Here is a 19,804-nt window from a genome sequence, read left to right on the forward strand (position 1 = left end):
GTAAAGCGAATGCTGACAGGGTGTCGAGAAGCCATCACCATATGTAAAACCATCCTCAGGGGCTTCAGACGTGTCTTTTTTAGCCAGAAATCGATCAAGGAGAGGATGAACATGAGGAAGCATACATTAAGCAGTGCAGTCAGTGATCTAATTGAAAAATATAGGACTCTATGTGCTCATCGGGTGGAAAGGTACTAGAGTCAGACACATAAGGGCCACGTGTTTTGACTTGTATATATTAAGCCAGAAAATTAGCATAGAACTTAATAAAATACCCTAATACGTTTTCCGCCAAGGAGAAATCATAGTGGAAATTTGTATGGATCTAGAATTAGAGCAAGGCATGATGGGACCAAAGCAAGACCTGTTGAGACGTTTTGGTTGGTGAGACAGAGTGGCTGGCTGTGGAATAGAAATGAGTACCCCAAATGCCACATATTTGTGAGAATGAGACAAATGACAGGCATCGTTCTTGTCGGGGTCAAAGGGATGATTTAGTACCTGGTGCTGGACAGTCAGTGCAAATAACTCTGCTTGCAGCATGCATTGTTTAAAAATAGCACATCCTGAAAATCCATCCTGCTGATAGCTTAGATTCTGAAAGTGATCTCAAGGAAATGATACCTTGGGAGAATGAGTCCAGCACGTAAGACAGACAGGATGCTTCCATGCCAGTACATGAGGGGCTCTTAGATTTTCAGAGGGAACCAGTGTTATTCTGCTTTCCTGATAAATGCAGGTTGATATGTTAAATTTTGTCACAGCCTTGACGCTGGGAGTTTTAAAAAAGATGAAAGCCTTGTTTGTCTTTTGTACTTGAAGCATGTCCCAGGTGGATGTGGATTCGGGAATTGAAAACATGGAAGTGGACGAGAATGACCGACGGGAGAAAAGGAGCCTGAGCGAAAAGGTTGGTGGGGAGGAGGACGGCACTCTGTTCCCTTCTGGCAGCTGCAGTCTGCTGGGTGGTCCCCATTCCCCACAGTTCTCACTATGTAGTCCAGGCTTCCTTGGAAGTGTCAGTCAACCTGTCTTTGGGTTGGGTCCCTGTGTTTTCGTTTTGTTTGTTTGTTTGGTTTGGGGTTTTTTTTTTGAGACAGAATCTTGCTATACAGCCCTGGCTGGCCTGGGCTGTTCACAGATCTGTCTGGCTGTTTGTTCATTGCAGGGAGTAAAGATGTGTGCCACCATGACTGACTAGGTTTGTGCTTTTCCTCAGTGAAATTTAATTTTTGTGGGTCTTTACTAAGGCAGTAGATCATTTTATCTTTGGCTGTATTCTGAATTAATTAAAGCAAGGACATGTAAAATCTAGCAGCAAGTGCAGACTTGGTGAGGCCTTTCTGTCTGTTTTATCTGAGCTCTGATCTCTGGACTGGGTGACGGGTTTGGGTGTGGATGTGGGTATAGGTGCCATGCGGGTTTGGGTGTCATGTGTGGTATAGGCCAGTACACCACATTCCATTCAAGAAGTTCACAGAACTACTTTGGTGACCTTGTGATGGTTCTTAGACAATAGCTTCCTTGTGGTGTGGCCTCTGTTTGTGAAGTTCCTCAAGTTTCTTGTATGTAATAGTGCTTCTGTCATGAAAGGCTGTAAAATTTCTCAGAGGAAAGTGTTTTTGTCCCGGGGACGTAGCCTGGTTCTGCAGCGCTCACTCAGCAGGTAGATGACGTGGGCACACTTTGTGCCTCTTCTTCCTGGTTACTCCTGACAATGCCTCTGCTCTCCCATCAGTGATGGCATCAGCTTAATGAGAACTTGACTTTGTAACTTACTCCCCCAGCCCACAGAAGCCCATGCGTACCTTTGGATGACTTGAAACTTGCTTTGTGTTTGTAGAGATCCATTTGCCTCTGCTTCCCAGCTCGTACCACCTGCCCGGCTGAACGGTTTTATGCATCTAAAAATATCCCTGTTAATAACCCTGTTAATAAATGAATAAAAAGCCGGGTGGTGGTGGCACACGCCTTTAATCTCAGCACTTGGGAGGCAGAGGCAGGCGGATCTCTGTGAGTTCGAGACCAGCCTGGTCTACAAGAGCTAGTTCCAGGACAGGCTCCAAAAACCACAGAGAAACCCTGTCTCATAAAACCAAAAAAAAAAAAAAAAAGGAATCAAATGTCTTTACTCCTGTCTCCTACTGTACATTAACACTCAGATCTTCCCACTAGGAGCCTTCGTCAGGTCCTGAAGTGTCCGAAGAGCAGGCCTTACAGCTGGTCTGTAAGATCTTCCGCGTCTCCTGGAAGGACCGGGACAGAGATGTCATCTTCCTTTCTTCTCTTTCTGCGCAGTTTAAACAGAACCCAAAAGAAGGTGGGTTCTTTGTCTGTTTTTTTTTAACACCCCCTCCCCTCCCCCCCCCCCCCCCCCCCGAGCACCTATGTATAGAATGTGAGACTGTGGGTCTCTGTCCCCATGGTATAGAACCACACTTTTTGTTATGGGGTTGCTTCTGATGGAGACACACCTGTGTGCTTACTTTCTTCCCTTTCCACTGATCTGATTGCTACATGGTTTGATTTGATTTGATTTGTTTTTGAGATTTTTAAAATGGGTATGTCTGCATTCATTTGCTTGTGCATATTGTGCATGAATGTATGGTCAGGTGCCTCTGGAGGCCAGAGGAGAGCGTCAGATCCATCCCCTGGATTTGGAGTTAAAGATTGTTGGAGGCACATGTGTGAGCAGGAGGAACTGAAGTTGGTTCCTCTGGAAGAGCGGCAAACTAACTGCCGAGCCATCTCTCCACCTCCAATATATATAAATAAACGGATGGTTTCCACTGTCTCTGGCGAGGTTTTTGCCTTATGGTGGAATACTCTCTGAGAGGGCATTAGTCCCTGTAAAGTAGCATGCTGGCTGGCCCCAGGACTCGAGACAACCACCTGTTGTATCTGTAGCCTGCTGACTTCAGCCACAGTTGAGGAGATCTCGTCCCTTATTGCAGGTCCATTGTCACTGTAGGCTCAGTGTTTACCAAGCCGTGTGTAGATAGTCAGTCCAAATCTTTTTATTAAATTACTTAGCAAAATGGAATATAATTACGTTTTGCTGTCTCCCTAGATTCTATTTTAAGTCATTAGCTGTACTGAACTATACTAAGGCTATTTTGCAGGCACTGTGGCGCAATGTAATCATTTGCAGTAGAGGAAGAGTAGGGCCGCATCGCTGGGTACAGCTGTCTGGGTCGTGGGATCTTTCGCCTTTTGCCCATTGATGTCTATCCCCAATCTTCAGGAAGGTGTTTGTATAAGGAGTGCTAAAGAGATATGTTTTCAGTGCGCAGTCACTGTTATCATGGTTACAGTTCCCTTTCCACCCAGCCTGCCTTCTTCAGGGCAGTGGAAGTCCTGTGTTCCTGGAAGGTCAGGGGTTTCTGATGTTAGTGTCTTAGTAACTGGCTGGGAAGAGCCAAGCAACTGTAGGTTTTAAAGACTTGCCACACAGTGCTCTCACTCTTAACTCCAAGGTTCTCATGATTCCCTTGTACACATCAACCATGATTTTTAATGATCTAACTAGGTGAAACTGACACGGATCAGGGCTTTGGTTATTGGTATCTAGGATATATCTAAAGATCAACAGCAAATCAACCAGGAGCTGCAAAGAACAAGAAAGAAGCTAGACTGGAATCTGCTCCAGAAACCAGATGGTGACTGAATATGGAGCCCTTCATAGAACCTTTGGAGCTTGGACTTTCTGGGAAGTGTATGTTGGCCGAGAACCACTAACCTTGTTGTGTTTGTCATAGTATGGCACGGGCAACTCTAGTAGGGACCGGTTCCTTTCTACAGTAAACAGTCATCTGTGGCAGCTCTCTGGGTGCACTCTAACTTAGTTTAAATAAAATTTAATTTTAGATTAGTTTTATATTTACAAAAAAATTGAGGAAAATAGGAAGAACTTCTGCATAACCTTTACTCAGTTTGCTCTAATATTACCTCTGTACAGCTGTGGCTGCTCAGCTTCCTCTGATGTCATCTCTATACAGCTGTGATCTCTCAGCTTCCTCTGATGTCATCTCTATACAGCTGTGGTTGCTCTGCTTCCACTAATGCTTCCTCTATACAGCTGTGGTCTCTCAGCTTCCTCTGCTTCCTCTATACAGCTGTGGTTGCTCAGCTTCCTCTAATGCTTCCTCTATACAGCTGTGGTTGCTCAGCTTCCTCTGATGCTTCCTCTATACAGCTGTGGTTGCTCAGCTTCCTCTAATGCTTCCTCTATATAGCTGTGGTCTCTCAGCTTCCTCTGATGCTTCCTCTATACAGCTGTGGTTGCTCAGCTTCCTCTGATGCTTCCTCTATACAGCTGTGGTTGCTCAGCTTCCTCTAATGCTTCCTCTATATAGCTGTGGTCTCTCAGCTTCCTCTGATGCTTCCTCTATACAGCTGTGGTTGCTCAGCTTCCTCTGATGCTTCCTCTATACAGCTGTGGTTGCTCAGCTTCCTCTAATGCTTCCTCTATATAGCTGTGGTCTCTCAGCTTCCTCTGATGCTTCCTCTATACAGCTGTGGTTGCTCAGCTTCCTTTGATGCTTCCTCTATACAATTGTGGTCTCTCAGCTTCCTCTGATGTTTCCTTTGTACAGCTGTGGTTGCTCAGCTTCCTCCGATGATTCCTCTATACAACTGTGGTCTCTCAGCTTCCTCTGATGTTTCCTCTATATAGCTGTGGTCGCACAGCTTCCCCTAATGTTGCCTCTTACACAGTTGTGGTATGTTTGCCCAAACTTGTAAATGACTATGGGGTGAACCAGTGAGATGGCTCAGTGGGTAGAGATGCCTGCCCCTAGGCATAATGGCCTGAGTGCTATCCCCAGAACCTACACGGTGGATGGAAAGATATCCTGAAAGTTGTCCTCTGATCCCTACATGGGCATGCGTGTGCACATATATACACACAGAGAAAAATGTACAATAATATTTAGAAGAAAAAGAAGGGCTAGAGAGATGGCTGAGCGGTCAAGAGCATTATCCTCATTAGGGCCCAGGTTCAATTCCCAGCACTCACATGGCCGCTCACAACTGTCTGTAACTCCAGGATCCAACACTCTCACACAGATATGCATACAGCCAAAACACCAGTAAAATAAAAATAAATTAAAAAAAGAAAAAGAAATCACTGGAAACAACACTGGACCTCTTTTTGGGTTTCAGCTAGTATCCTTTTAGTGTTGAGAACCCAGTACCGCATCGCGCACAGTGTCGCTCTGGTTCTGTTTGGCTTATTGAGGACCGTGGAAATGACAACCCGTGAATAACCTGCTTTTTGCTCTGCCTTCCCAACAGTGTTCTCTGATTTTAAGGATCTGATTGGCCAGATTTTAATGGAAGTACTGATGATGTCCACTCAGACACGAGATGAAAATCCGTTTGCCAGTCTGACAGCCACATCTCAGCCTATTTCCACGGCAGCTCGGTCACCTGACAGAAATCTCATGCTGAACACTGGCTCCAATCCAGGAACAAGCCCCATGTTCTGCAGCCTGGGCTCCTTCGGCGCCAGCTCGTTGTCTAGGTCAGTGTGATTCTCTTGCACATCTCACTGGCAGTGAAAACAGCTGTGGAGAATGTTGAGGCGAGCCGTTCCACAGTGTTGATGTGTGTGTCGTTGATGTTACAGTGTCTTTAACATGCGGGGAGAGCGGGGGACAGGGTGGCTGTGGCCATTGCAGGTGGTGCTACCCTTCTTTGATTGAATTTCTTAGCCTTCTGTGGTTGGTTAGGTTGTTGGTAGGTTAAATTTTAGACACACGTGGCTCTGTGTGCTCATTATTCTTTGGAAGGGGTCATTGGCACCTCCACATGAATGTAGCAACTAGTGTCTGGTCATTTTTGAAATGCTTATCTACTTAAACTTTTAGAATTTATAATATGATTGTATTATCCTTTAAAAGCTGACGTTATCCATTCTTAGTTATCTCAAGTGTTTCTTTGATTTTTCTCTTCTTTCCTCCCTTTTCCAACTAATTTAGCCTCTATGAAACTAGCCCTGCTCCTGCTGCCAGTTTCTGGAGCTTTGCACCAGGGCTGAGTCCATCCTTGGCCTCACCTTCCCGTGCAGCCCCCCAGGTTGCTGTGCCTCCTGCATCCCCGAGTCCTCACAGTGCAGCCCGCCAGGTGGCTGTGCCTGCCACATCCCCGAGTCCTCACAGTCCTCACAGTGCAGCCCGCCAGGTGGCTGTGCCTGCCACATCCCCGAGTCCTCACAGTGCAGCCCGCCAGGTGGCTGTGCCTCCCGCATCCCCGAGTCCTCACAGTGCAGCCCGCCAGGTGGCTGTGCCTCCCGCATCCCCAAATCCTCACAGGGCAGCCCGCCGGGTGGCTGTGCCTCCCACATCCCTCAGTCCTCACAGTGCAGCTTCTGGAACTGTGGCTGGAAGCCAAGCCTCATCCCCAAGGTATCGACCCTACACTCTCATGCACCCATGGGGGTCTTCACCTTGCCCCACCCCACGACCCTCCATTCAGGCTAACTCCCCAGGCTTCCCTGCCCGCCCAAGTAGTCCCCGAGCAGTACCTGTCAGCTCCTCCAGACAGAGACCCCGCAGCAGGGGCCCCGCCTTCCCACCCGGCTCGCCCAGTGCTGCCAGCAGACGTCCCTCCTCCCTGCGGACCTCTCCTAGGTATTTATTTGCAGGAGAGCTGTGTGTGTGTTTGCAGTGCAGGGAAGAAATTAACATGGTTTGGAAAGAACTGCTGTGTGGCACTGACCTCAGTTGAATTTTGGGAGTCATTGGGTTATTAACCTGTGTCGCTTGCTAGCTCTCTGGTGGCCATGTGCCCTGCCTCCATGACTCTCCCAGGCTTTGGTCCACGAGAAAGTGAAGATTGCAGTGTTGTACGCTCCTTTCTTCCTGCCTGTCTCATCCTGTTGTCTGTACAAAAACCAAAGAGTTGCATTTTTTTGCGACCTAGCTCATGTGTTTCTCATTAAAAATGAATCTCAGAGACTGTGGTCAGTGTTGTATTTGAGAACTGGGGCTCACAGGGTGATGTTTTGGACTGGGCAGTGTCTGCTCTTTCTGTTAGCCATGCCTTATGCCTTGATGTCTGATTGCATGTAATTCCAGTCTCTCGGAAAGCAGCAGCAGTAGCAGCAGCACCCTTGAGTCCGGTGGCCCCCTTTCTCAAATGTAATTCAGGGGACCGTGTTTCTGCATGTCCGTACAGCTTAGGTGTGAGACTGACTCCAGACGACAGCACCGCAGCAGCGTCTTTCCCTCTCACTTCCTTTCTTCCCTGATGCCCTTTTCTGCTCTTGTTGTGGTAGTATGTACGACAGTCCTTTCTCCTTCCTCTTCCTCGCACTTTCTGGGGACGGTAGTGATGAAGAAGATGATGAAGAAGAAGAAGATAATGATGATGATGATGATGATGATGAAGGTGGTGGTGGTGGTGATTTTTCTTGTGTCCAGTTTGGGTCCAGGTATCAGAAGAATGGAGTCTTACCCCCTGCATGTGCTCTAGGTGCTCAGGAACTAACGTTAGCAAGCCAGGCTTTGGGCTCTGCTTTGAATCCAGACACGGTAGTTGTCACTGAGGGAGGCCAGCAATGTGCACTAAAGTGTGAGGACCTTACACTGGGACGAAGGGACACATAGGACAGTTGTTGCCCATTGAACTGGTAAGAAAACTTAGCTGAATCATTTGTCAAAAACCTGAAAGAAGATGGACTACCACTCAGCCTCAAGATCACCCACCTTTAGGAAGGAAATGAGGGGCCCTCCAGTTACCCGTTATGAGTTCGGTTGCTTAGATTGCAGGTATTGGGGAATAGCCCTGTAGCTTGGCTGTGTGTCCATCCCTTCCACATGACGCTCCGTCTGGGCAATCTGATGAATGTGTGGGCTTATGTTGTCCAGGGTAACTAGGATTCTCTTTTACATCTGATCTTGCATCTCCTTGAGCATCTCCTGTGTCTCAGTGAAGCAGGTCCCGTTTGTTTCAGGACACTGAGTGTTCCTCCTGAAAACTGAGTTAAAAACTCTGGATTTCTAGGTGGTTTGAGCCCAAAAATATAACGACCTTTTGTTTCTATGTCGCCTTCACAGTTTTGTTCTCCAGCTGAAATCCCCTCTGGACCCCGTTTGTGTTCGTGCCCATCGTTGTTCACAGATAGCTTCAGGCTCTAAATGGAGGCTGCAGTAGGGCTGGGTGGACTTGATTGAGTTCGACAGCTCATGGAGAGGGAGAAGAATGTTGACGTGGGGATGAGTAATGATTCCAAAGGTTGTTGTTTGTATTAGGTTAAAAATTTTATTACCATTTCCCATGTTAATATTCCTAAAGGGATCCTGTGTGACTTACTGTTCACACAGCAGACATTCATAGGAATCCCTTGCGACTCACCGTGCATACAACAGACGTTCATAGGAATCCCGTGTGACTTACCGTTCACACAACAGACATCCGCAGGAATCCGTATGACTCACCGTTCATACAACAGACATCCGTAGGGATCCCGTGTGGCTCACCGTTCACACAGCAGACATCCATAGGAATAGCTTTCCATCGTGGTAAAAACGCTTCATCTGTTTCCCTTTGAGTTTTCTGTGGGGGCAGTTCTTTTTCTAATTCTTAGCAAGTCACAGCCTGCCTTTACTAATGCCTCTTCCTAGATTCCTGCCTTCTGACCTCACCTGAGATCCAGGTTCTGTGCTTAGTAGCCGTGATCCTGGTGCTGTGACATCTGTCACCCAGTGTTGTGCCAGTGCTCTCTTTACTGGGACTTAGACTCTAGAAGCCAGAACCAGAGCTCAATCAAGTTCTGCTCCTCCACAGCGCCCTCTTTCTGGCCTGTGGTGTTTGTACGGCTCTGGGTCTCTACTGGTCACCTCACCACCCAGAGTCTCTGTCTCTTCTGTGCTTGCGCAGAAGGTGCAGCAGACATTTATAGGCTCGGTTACAAGACTATACTTCTCTTACAGGCATGACCTTCTTTTGCTACACTGAAACGAGATGATCTGGATTGTCTATTAGGTATCTGACTGTAGATTACTAGTGGATAGATTCCAAATTGTCTATTAGGTAATCTAATTGTAGATTACAGATAAAGTATAGAAAGGTGGTCTCAGAGCATATGACACTACACAGATAAAGAACACGTGGAACTCAGGGTACCAAGAGATAGCAAAAGAACTTGTTAATTGGTTGAGTGAGAGTCTTTCTTGTCCTGTGTGACTATAGTTCACACAGAACACATCTGTAGGGATGACTTGTTCATGGTAAAGGTGCTTTGTCTGGTTTGCTTTGAGTTATTGGTAGGTAGCGTTATGTAGCTTAGGATGCCAACAAACAGACCAACAAATGGGTTGTAAATAAGAAAGGAAGAAGTCAGATTATGTTTATGTGCAGGAGATGTGATTCTGTGGCTTTTTAAAAAAGATATGTTTGTTTTATTTTGTGTGTAGGGTGGTTTTGTCTCCTCCTGTCTGTCTGTAACAAATTGGTACCTGGTGCCCTTGAATCCTCTGGGTCTGGAGTTACTGACAGTTGTTTGAGGAATCCCTTAGATGGATTTTTCTTAGGACTGTCAGCTCACAAAACAACACAGAGACAATATTAATTATGAATGTGCAGCCTATAGCTTAGGCTCATTCCTAACTAGCTCTTATAATTAAATTAACCCATTTCTATTAATCTACTTTTTAACGTGTGGCTTTTTATTTTTCTTTCATTCTGTATGTCTGACTCTTCTCCATGTCTCATTGGTGTCTTCTCTGCCAGCCTCTCTCTGCCCATAAGTCCCGCCTATACCTCCTGCCTAGCTATTGACTGCTCAGCTCTTTATTAAGCCAATCACAATAATATATCTTTATAAAGTATACAAATATCCCACATGTCTCCATTTTTGTCTAAAAAAAAAAAGGGAAAGGTTTTAACTCTTAATAGTAAAACTATATATAGTAAAAACAGTTATTAGGTAAGAATTATATTCACAATGTCCAGTCTATTTGTAACTTGCATATTTGGAAAAAATCCTATATTATCTACCTTATCTTGATGATTTAAAGTTTTATACTTAAACAATTTTATATTATAACTTGTAATACTATCCTAAAACAATCTTTTAGACTTCAAAACACTAGGTACAATACCTTAAACAATATTAGAAACATATTCAGTAGAACAAAAATAGCCTTAAATTTGTATCAATATACAAAAATTCATACCAATGTAAAATATTTAAGACTAGTTTTTTGTTTGTTTGTTTGTTTAAAAGTAGATTCAATAATTACACATTTTCCTATCATTTCTTTCCTTTTTTTTGGTTTTTCGAGACAGGGTTTCTCTGTAGCTTTGGAGCCTGTACTGACCTTGCTCTGTAGACCAGACTGGCCTTGAACTCATAGAGATCCACCTGCCTCTGCCTCCTGAGTGGTGGAATTAAAGGAATGCACCACCACTGACTGCCTTTTCCTATCATTTTTATAGAAAGGGAGGCGTTTTTCTTTTCAGAAAGAGATCCCTGAATCTAACCTCCTTTGCTAAGTTTCCTCCCTTCCTATAACCAGTAATAATATAACAAACCCCCCTTAAACGATGACAGACATTTATAATCCACCAACCAACCAAAACCCACCTACCCCATCTCTTGGGAATGTGGGAGTTGTAGTCTTAAAATTGCTTCCTCTTGTCTGGGGGGCAATGGCATTTTAGCGGACCCTGAGATAGTTGGGATAATGGTCAAGTCCTGGGAGAGCTAGCTGTGATTTGTTGTCCAGTCTCTGCTGATGGGAAAGTGCAGGGCTTGAAGTCCTGGCTGGAAGGGTCTAAGGCTGGACCATCTCAGTCAGCAATTTTGAAGTAGTTCTGGATACAGAATTTTGAGGAAACTGCAACAGAGCCACTCTGAGAGGTTGGATCGCCAGGGCTACTTGTTTTCATTGGTGTCTGGTCCTTTTTTTTCTGAAAACACAAACTTTTAAAGGTAGCGTATATATCTATATTAACATAAGTATGGAATGTGTGGTGTGCACAAGTCAGCTAAAGATGATTTTTTTGGGTTTCTCTGCTTTGGAGCCTGTCCTGGAACTAGCTCTTGTAGACCAGGCTGGCCTTGAACTCACAAAGATCTGCCTGCCTCTGCCTCCCAAGTGCTGGGATTAAAGGCGTGTGCCACCACTGCCCAGCTAGATGAATTTTTTTTTTTATTCTGTGTTTGAGCAGGTAAAAGGCATCTGTCAACTTTCTGAGTCCACTTGGACTGCATACCCAAACTGTAGCCAACAAGATTTATCATGTGTCACCAGTCTTAGAGCTGTTCCCATAGTAGAGGGATCAGCATATACATGACCTGTTCTGTAGTTTGTTTGTTTGTTTTTTTTCTTTTATGTTTGTAGCCAAGGATTTATGACATCTTCCCCGATCAAATCTGATCTTCATTAATTTTGAAGAAAACAATAACTCTTTGTTACCTGTGGAAAGAAAGGCATAACCTTCCCCCAGTGCAACCTATTTCCTGACTTCCATTTTGGAGTTGAGATATTTTAAAAATAATATAGGTTGGTTTAATTTAGCAGTTTCCGTAATCCAGTGTCTCTCAGTAAACTCCCTGTTCATTTCCCGTCTTTATATGGCTTATTTTTATATTACTTTATTCTCTTTAAAGACTTTATTATTATTTTTTTTAAATATTTATTTATTTATTTATTTATTATGGATACAATATTCTGTCTGTGTGTATGCCTGCAGGCCAGAAGAGGGCACCAGATCTCATTACAGATGGTTGTGAGCCACCATGTGGTTGCTGGGAATTGAACTCAGGACCTTTGGAAGAGCAGGCAGTGCTCTTAACCTCTGAGCCATCTCTCCAGACCAACTTTATTATTTTTTTACTTTACTATTTTTTTCCTATGACTATCTACACCCGTTTTTATTTTGTCTGCTTAAAGGTTTTCTTCATCTGGACCACTTTATTGCTCACTTGTAGTGTTCTCTGACTGTGAGACAAACCTTAAATGTGACTCTGTATGCTGTCTCTGCCCCCTCCCCCCACTCCCGTTGATATGTCAGGCATTTTTACCTAGCGTGCTATCTGCTCAAGTGCTCTGCTGCACAGCTGGTCTGCAGAGTGAGTTCCAGTACAGCAGAGGTACACAGAGAACCCCTGTCTCGATAAATTTAGAAGGGGGGGAGGAGGGAGGGAGAGAGAGATGCCTTTGCATGCCGCTGAGCCTACCCGAGAGACTGCTTTCCCAGGTTCTGTGTGGCTATTTGACTCTCCACATTGGACCACATATGTAGTTGACTTTAATTTGGACCACCAGTTCACAAAGAAAATGACACAAAGACTTATTTTTAATTATGAAAGCTCAGCCTTTAAGCCTGATATACCATTGGCTCTTATAACTTAAATTAACCTGTTTCTATTTGCCATATAGATTTTACCTTTCTTTCATCCTGTGTGACTTACTCTCCATGTCTCATTTGCATCTCCTCTGTGCCTTGATTATGTCCTTCTACTTCCTTTCTTTGCCCCTAAGTCCCGCCTAGACCTCCTGCCTAGATATTGACTGTTCACCTCTTTATTAAACCAATCACAGCATTGTAGCTTCACACCGTGTACAAATATGCCACAATGTATGGACCCAAGCATCTGTCTTCGTCTTGGTCATACAAATACACAGAGGTCATTTGGGCTCTTAGCCACCCCTCTTTGCCTAGTTGTAGGAGCTTGGGGGAGCCTCTGGCGATCGAGGCTATTTAGATTACTAGCCACTGCCCGTCCTGGTTGTAGGAGCTTGAGTGGCCTGGCCCAGCAGATGACACAGCTCACCAGCCTGTTAATCCCTTCCGATTTCCAGTTCTCTGTATGGAAAGACAGACCTTACATCTTTCCCATTGGAAAGACAACCCTGTCTTTCATTGTTTACCATTCCTGGTTTCCCTGGAGATCTGCAGGCTCAAGGGCCTTTGTGCTATGCTCCCAACATTGTTAACTGACGTAAGGCTGCTGGAAATTGAACTCAGATCCTCTGGAATAACAGCCAGTGTTGTTCATTGCTGAGCCATTTCTCCAGCCTGTTTCTGTAGCTTTTAAAAACTTTATTTCTTATAATTTTATGTGTATGTGTGTGCACTGCAAGCATGTAGGTGCTCCTGGAGGCCAGAAGAGGGCATCGGGTGTCCTGGAACTACAGGGGTTGTGAGCAGCCATTGTGGGTGCTGGGAAACAAACTGGTTCTCTGCAAGAGCAACAAATGCATGTAACCACCGAACCATCTCTCCATCTTTGTGATCCTTTGTTAAAATACTCTACCAGAAAACTACCAGGTCTAGTAGCACTTTCAGCAAGGTGTCAGCATGCAGGAAAATGAGTCGTTTTTCTATATAACAGTAATGGTCACACTAAGAATGAAACCTGGAAGCCAAGCATGGTGATGCATGCTGAAGCATGATTAATAAAGACTCAGAGAAATTGGGGTTCAACCTGAAGATCAAAAAAGCAAAACAGCCAGCCACTGGCTTGACCTAAGTCTGAAATGGTGATCCAGGAATCTCAGAATGAGACTGTGTCTGAGAGCTGTTTTCTCCCGTTTTATAATCCTCTCTAGGGCTGGGATTAAAGGCATGCGCTACCTGATTTCTATGGCAAACTAGTGTGGCTACTGGGATTAAAGGTGTGTGATAACATAGCCTGGTCTGTAAGGTTGACCAGTGGGGCTGTTTTACTCTCTGATCTTCAGGCAAATTTTATTTATTAAAATACAAATGAAATGCCACCACAACATGCCTTTAATCCCAGCACTCAGGAAGCAGTGGCAGGTGGATCTCTGAGTTTGAGGCCTAGACTACAGAGCACGTTGCAGCACAACCAGGACTACACAGAGAAACTCTGTCTCAAAAAACCAAATAAGTAAACAGAAAGAAACCTGGAGAACAATCCCTCATGAGTTTTACACAGTTAAGAACAAAATGTCTCAAGGACAACCAGCCTGTAAAGAAAGGAAGGACTTCTACAGTGAACTTTTAAAACTTGGAGAAAGAAGTAAAAGAAAGTATCAGAAGTACTTGGTGTCGAGCGTCAGCCGAGTTCATGTGGAAGTGCTCTGCCACCACAGATTACTACGCTAAGGGGAGTAAGCTAAGCTCTCAAATGCAGAGTCTGGACTTAGTAAAACTTGATAAAAACTGGCGGGCGTGGAGATGGCTCCCCAGTCTTCTAAGGAACATCTTCCTCCAGCAAAGGACTAGCCTGACAGCTTGAGTTTGACCCAGATAGTGGGAGGAGAATAGGAGAAGACTGACTTCTGAAGATTTCTTCTACTTCCCTACTGGTGCTGTGTTTCATGTACACACACACACACCACCCCATAAGCGTGTGTACATATTCACATGTACTCACACATGCATTGCTGTATACCTTAAATAAACATAATTTTAAGATAAATAAGCAAAGATGAAAAGGCGTGGGGGAAGGAAGATTCCTTCTACGGGAAGAAATGCTTCTCTTGGAGTGAGGGAAGACACCTTGTGATTCAGACACCATGAGAAAAGCCTTCTAATTGATTCTTGGGAACTTGGTATCTAGGAAGAAATTGAATGGTGTTGTCTTTTGTATTCTTCCTTGTTTGCCCTGTTATCCCAGTGAAGGTCGTGAGTAGAGAGGGAAGCTGATGTGTGCACTGCGGTTCCTGTTAGAGGCCGCAGTGTGGGAAGAGTGGGCAGGAAGTTTCCATCTCCTACTTGTCCCGTCCACTAGCCTGGCCGCTGACCTCTGCTCTCTGCACTGACTGTCTGCAGCGTTCTAAAGACTCATGCTCTTGAGGAACAGCGCTCAGTGGTGATCACACATGCACACACACACACACACACATGCACGCACGCACGCAGAGCTTGGTAAATGGGAAGTGAGTTCCTGTTAGAGAAGGAAACGCACTGGTGCCCTTTAAGAAGCAGGGGTTGGTGCATTTGAAATGTCATTCAGTCTATCTGCATATGAGGCACGCATTATTTTTTTTAGAGTACTTTTTTGTTTTGGGAACATTGTGCTACATTCCTGTTATGTGCAACGATTACCTGATTAATTTGGACTGCTGGTGGACTGCTGGTGAGTGGCTTACAGTTTCTTAAGTGGTGGTGTAAGTTTTTAAGCTGTTTTTGTAACCTAAATTTGAAACATTCCCAGGATTTTATAATGTCAGAGATCTTGAAAGTGTATAAGTCACCCTCTTTTAGAAATAGAAAGGAGCAAGTTGTTCAGTATGGTCTAGGGGGTCTGTTATGTTATTGGTGCTGGCTTTCAACTCTGGGACGTCATCTACCCTCTTTCCTCAGCCTCCCGAACAGCCAGGACTCAAGGTCCAGTCTACTGGACCTCATCTACATATTGGCCAGTGTTTAGAACGTCATGTATCCGTATAAATACACCCTTTCTCCTCTGGTGCAGTATTCACAAAATGTGGATGTATTGAGACTTCACAGTTGTCTTGACCACTGACTCTTAGCCTCGACTTAGTGTTGATGAGAGTGGTTGCCTCTGGCACCTCAAACATCATGTTGATAGACACAGGGTTTTCTCTCTATTTCTGTGTTGGGTGAAGGTTCATCTTACTTCTTTCTTCTTTTTTTCTGATGAAAATCAGCTGATTGTTTGGTGTCTGATTCATGAAACATCTCTTAGCTTTGAAAATCCTCCGATTTGTTCTTGGTCCTTTCTTTGTGTTGTCTAGATAGATTGTTATGTACCCTGTCACAGGGTCTCACTATGTAACCTAGGATGATTTGTTATCTACTACTTTGCCCCTGATTACTGGGATTTTAGGTGTTCCACAGACCTATATCCTGTCTCCCTGAGTGCTGGGATTACAGGTGTATGCCAGGGTACCTGTCTCCCGTCTCCGTGAGTGCTGGGATTGCAGGTGTATGTCAGGGTACCTGTCTCCTGTCTCCCTGAGTGCTGGGATTACAGGTGTATGCCAGGGTACCTGTCTCCTGTCTCTCTTCATGGTCTAGTGGAAGGAACACTTGCAACAATGTTTGAAGTGACAGCGATTGTTAATTGGAGTGTGTTGGTGGGAGCAGTTTGTGACTCAGCCGTAGTTGCATGTTGTATTCCCTCAGACACAGTTCACATGCTCGTCTGGTTGTTAACTCACTGCCTGCAGCTGGTAAGGAGCCACAGGCATCAAATGTAAGTTGTTCTTTTAGTTTCAGAAAATGTTTGAAATGTAGGCTTATCAGGAAAACAGTTTAAGTTTTTCATTTTAAACACCAACTATGTTTTCATTGACATCTGTGAGAGCTGCTACAAGGAAAATTACCATGAATTACACATACATGTAGGCTGTATTAACAATGCCCGTCTTCAGATTGTGTGGTAAATAGAGAGTCACAGATGAACTCAGACTGCTGTGGATCGGGCAGGTTTCCCAGGACTCGCTACACTCAGCACGCTTGTGCTGGATGAGTTTCTCCTGTGCTTCATCACACAGTGCACGCTTCTACTGTCTGGCCGGTTAGGACCTGCCAGAGGTCCTAAGGTAAGGCACACCCAGACTCTGGTTGCTGCCTCAGAACGATTGTACCCTGCTTTAGCTTCCCCAGGCTACCTTTGTCCAGGATCCAGTGAGGTACCCTGCAAATCAGAGGCCTGCCCTTTCCTCTAGACTGCCCCTTAGCCTCCTTCCTCCCTTTCTTTTAAAATTTTTATCAGGCTGTATTATAAATTCTAGTAAATCAGGTTTGTTAGCCTCTGTCCTGAAGTCTTGGCTCTATAACGTTATTTCCACACCCTGCTTTCATTCTCTCTCAGGTCAGCTATGTGGAGTTCCCAGTGCAGGGTGGTTTATTCCTGGATTTCCCAAAGTTAATGATGCATTCCTCTGAGTGCATAGCATATTATTGCTATCTCAGTTCCTGGGCCTTTTAGTTTCTGTACTTTGTCTGCATGAGGTTGGAGGAGAAACGTTTCTATCATGATTCTGATTATTTCCGTCTTTATCATCTTCCATATGTGATGTGTGGTTTTTGCTTTTCTCCCCCCCCCCTTTTTTTTAAGAATTCCCTGACTTCTTCCTCCGTCTTAAACTTCTTGTGATCTTTGTATGTAACAGATGAGTGTGGTAGTTCAACACCCAGTTTGGTTTGTGATCTGTTTGAGGTTAACCTCAGCTTTACTCAGTATCCTTGAACCTAAACCACTGTGATGTTTGGCCTTTGTGTGGGAATAGTCACTGCAAACAGGAACAGTGTTCCATACTGCCCCCTGCAGGTGTAGTGAAGGCTGTGGGTGCAGGTAGCAATCTAAGCTGGAAGACAGCCCAGGGGAGCTTACTCCTTGCAGGATTTTTGTTTCCTTCCACTTTGGTATTTTCTGTAAGTTCTGGCCTGTTGTCAATGCTGAGTGAAGTCCGTTCAGGTCTAAGTAGCTGTCCTGGAAGTGAGAGATAGTATCCCATAGTCGCTTAGAGCGTCTTTCCTGAGGTGATGGATTCTAATATTGTCTGGCCACTTGTTTCTGCCCAAGTGATGCTCTCGGTTTGGCTTATGAACCTGCGGTTGACTCTAGCTGTTCTATAGTCAGCAGCGATTCCTAGTCCTTCTGATTTATAAGGTGCCCTCCCTAGAAAGGCCAGGTCCCATTGACAGGCTAGAACATGTTTATAAGAGATCACTGGTTGGGCTGGGAGCAGATAAAGCATCGGTGAGCTCCAGTCTGGCTGCATGGGTGTTTGTGCTTCACCGTGGATGCCGGGCTCCTAACAGGCTTTCTGCTGCAGAGTGTCAGGCTTCTCTGTAGGAATGGTCGCTAAGAGGTAAGCATTGTCAATGTTTTTTCTCTTCTCCAAAGTTTGGGAGCCTCTGGTGGAGCAAGTAACTGGGATTCGTACAGTGATCATTTCACCATTGAGACCTGCAAGGAGACAGACATGCTGAACTACCTCATCGAGTGTTTTGACCGAGTTGGAATAGAGGAAAAAAAAGCACCAAAGGTACTGTGAAGTGGATGGACCAGAAAGAAAGCAAACTGGTTATCTTGTGTACGTGCTTGTTGCTGCTCCAGGGGAAGCTGGATTAGTCAGGAGTGATGGAGCAGCTGGTAGGTACCAGGCAGAACACTGGCAGCTCAGGATCTGTCTGTAACACATTGCTGTGGAGAGAAGTGATGCCAGAGCTTAGACATGAGCGCATGCGCCTTGGCTCTGGAGGCCTCTCCTTTGTCTGCCCTGTGTCATACATGGTCAGGAAGCTCACAGACATCTAAATCCATAATCAGCTAGGCCCTTGTTTCTGGGATGTGGTGAATGTCATGGTGGACAAGTGTGGTACAGCCATGTTGCTGTTATCATGGTGGCTTGGAAGCAAAGAAAAACAGGAAGAGCCCCAGGATGAGCTGTATCACTCAGTCACACGTTGATCTATGTCCCTTTATGAGGCCTTACCTACCAGGTCTGCTGTGTCATCAGCAGCACCTGATGACACAGAGTCACAGCCATGGTGATCTCCTCGCCCTCCAGTTCTCGTCAGCAGGCGAGACCTGTAACATGTAACATGCGAGCCTTCAGGGGACATGCTTATCTTGAAACCAAAGTACCAATTGCCTGATATAATTCTGAAAACATCCAAAGCAATGTTGTGGATTCTAGAACCTGTAATCAGTCCATGAGCTTGGATTTTCACAGTTGCCCAGTGAATCCGAGCAGCCATGTATGAGTAAGAGCTGCCCCTCAGAGGTGGAGCTCTAATTGTCAGAATTATTAAATAACAAGCTGTAGAATCACGCTAAACCAAGGAAGCATTACCCTCCCCCAGCCCCTTATTTTGAGATGGAGTTTCACTAGATAGCCCTGGCAGGCCTCGAACTCACAGAGATCCACTTGCCTCTGGCACCTGGGATCAACGGCATGTGCCACCACACCTGGCCCATCTCATTCCCTACCATTTCACTGTTTAACTTTGCCTGTGTTAGTTTTAAATTTGTGGGGCCTCTTCAGGGATTGTCCTTAGTCTTAGCAAAAGCAAAGACATGCTAGGTAGAAGTGGTGATGCACACTTTTCAGTTCTGCACTCTGGGAGCCCGGGACAGGAGGATTGCTGTGAGTTTGAAACCAAACCGGGCTATTGTATGAAAGACCCTGCCTCAAAGTATGATCTAACACCCTGAAAAGGAAATAGCTTGGGTGTGCCCCCCCCCCCCCATTCTGCTCCGTGTTCCCTTACTACCTCAGTACAGGTGGCACAGGCCAGTGGCACACTTCCTGTGCTTTGTCCATTCTGAGTCTAGGGAGAGGGAAGCGGGGCATTTTCTAGCCATTGCTCTCCTCCAGCCCTTTTCCGGTGTGTCATCCTGACTCTGACTTTCTTCTCCAGATGTGCAGCCAGCCAGCAGTCAGCCAGCTTCTGAGCAACATCCGCTCGCAGTGCATCTCCCACACCGCGCTAGTGCTGCAAGGTTCCCTCACACAGCCCAGGTATGACTGACTCACACGTTGCGTGTTTCTGGTGTTTGGAGGGAGGGCCATCTCTCACTGGATTCCGTCTTCCAGCTGTTTCATGCTAGGCTAGATAACTCTGTGACCTGTACAGGGAATGGGTTTGATTCAGTCTTCAAAGCTCAGGCTGGAGATAGTTCAGTGGTTAAGAGCACTGGCTGCTCTTGCTGAATGAAGTCTTGGGTTCGATCCCCAACATATACTTGGTGGGTAATAGTATCTGTAACCCCAGTTCCAGGAGATCTGATGCCCTCTTCTGGCCTCTGAGGACACTGTATACATGTGGTATAATACATAGACATACATACAGGACAAACACTCACACATAAGATAAAAATAGATCCATCTAAGGCCTGAGT

General features: G+C 45.3%; 1 protein-coding gene across 2 annotated transcripts in view; it reads left to right on the forward strand.

Moving 5' to 3' along the window:
- Positions 1-19,804, forward strand: part of LOC121448227 (ubiquitin conjugation factor E4 B) — a 111,136-nt gene that overhangs the window by 40,570 nt on the left and 50,762 nt on the right. The window contains exons 4-9 of one of the 2 annotated variants that reach the window (XM_041652064.1): positions 823-910; positions 2,176-2,320; positions 5,296-5,524; positions 5,982-6,632; positions 17,804-17,945; positions 19,324-19,424. In XM_041652064.1, the coding sequence (XP_041507998.1) occupies positions 823-910; positions 2,176-2,320; positions 5,296-5,524; positions 5,982-6,632; positions 17,804-17,945; positions 19,324-19,424 (1,356 nt within the window). The remainder of the gene's footprint in view (positions 1-822; positions 911-2,175; positions 2,321-5,295; positions 5,525-5,981; positions 6,633-17,803; positions 17,946-19,323; positions 19,425-19,804) is intronic. The other variant, XM_041652065.1, reaches the window with a different exon arrangement.

The sequence above is a fragment of the Microtus oregoni genome, unplaced genomic scaffold (genome assembly GCF_018167655.1).
Source record: "Microtus oregoni isolate MIOR12 unplaced genomic scaffold, Mior012 000005F_ref0000423, whole genome shotgun sequence".
Lineage (NCBI taxonomy): Eukaryota > Metazoa > Chordata > Mammalia > Rodentia > Cricetidae > Microtus > Microtus oregoni.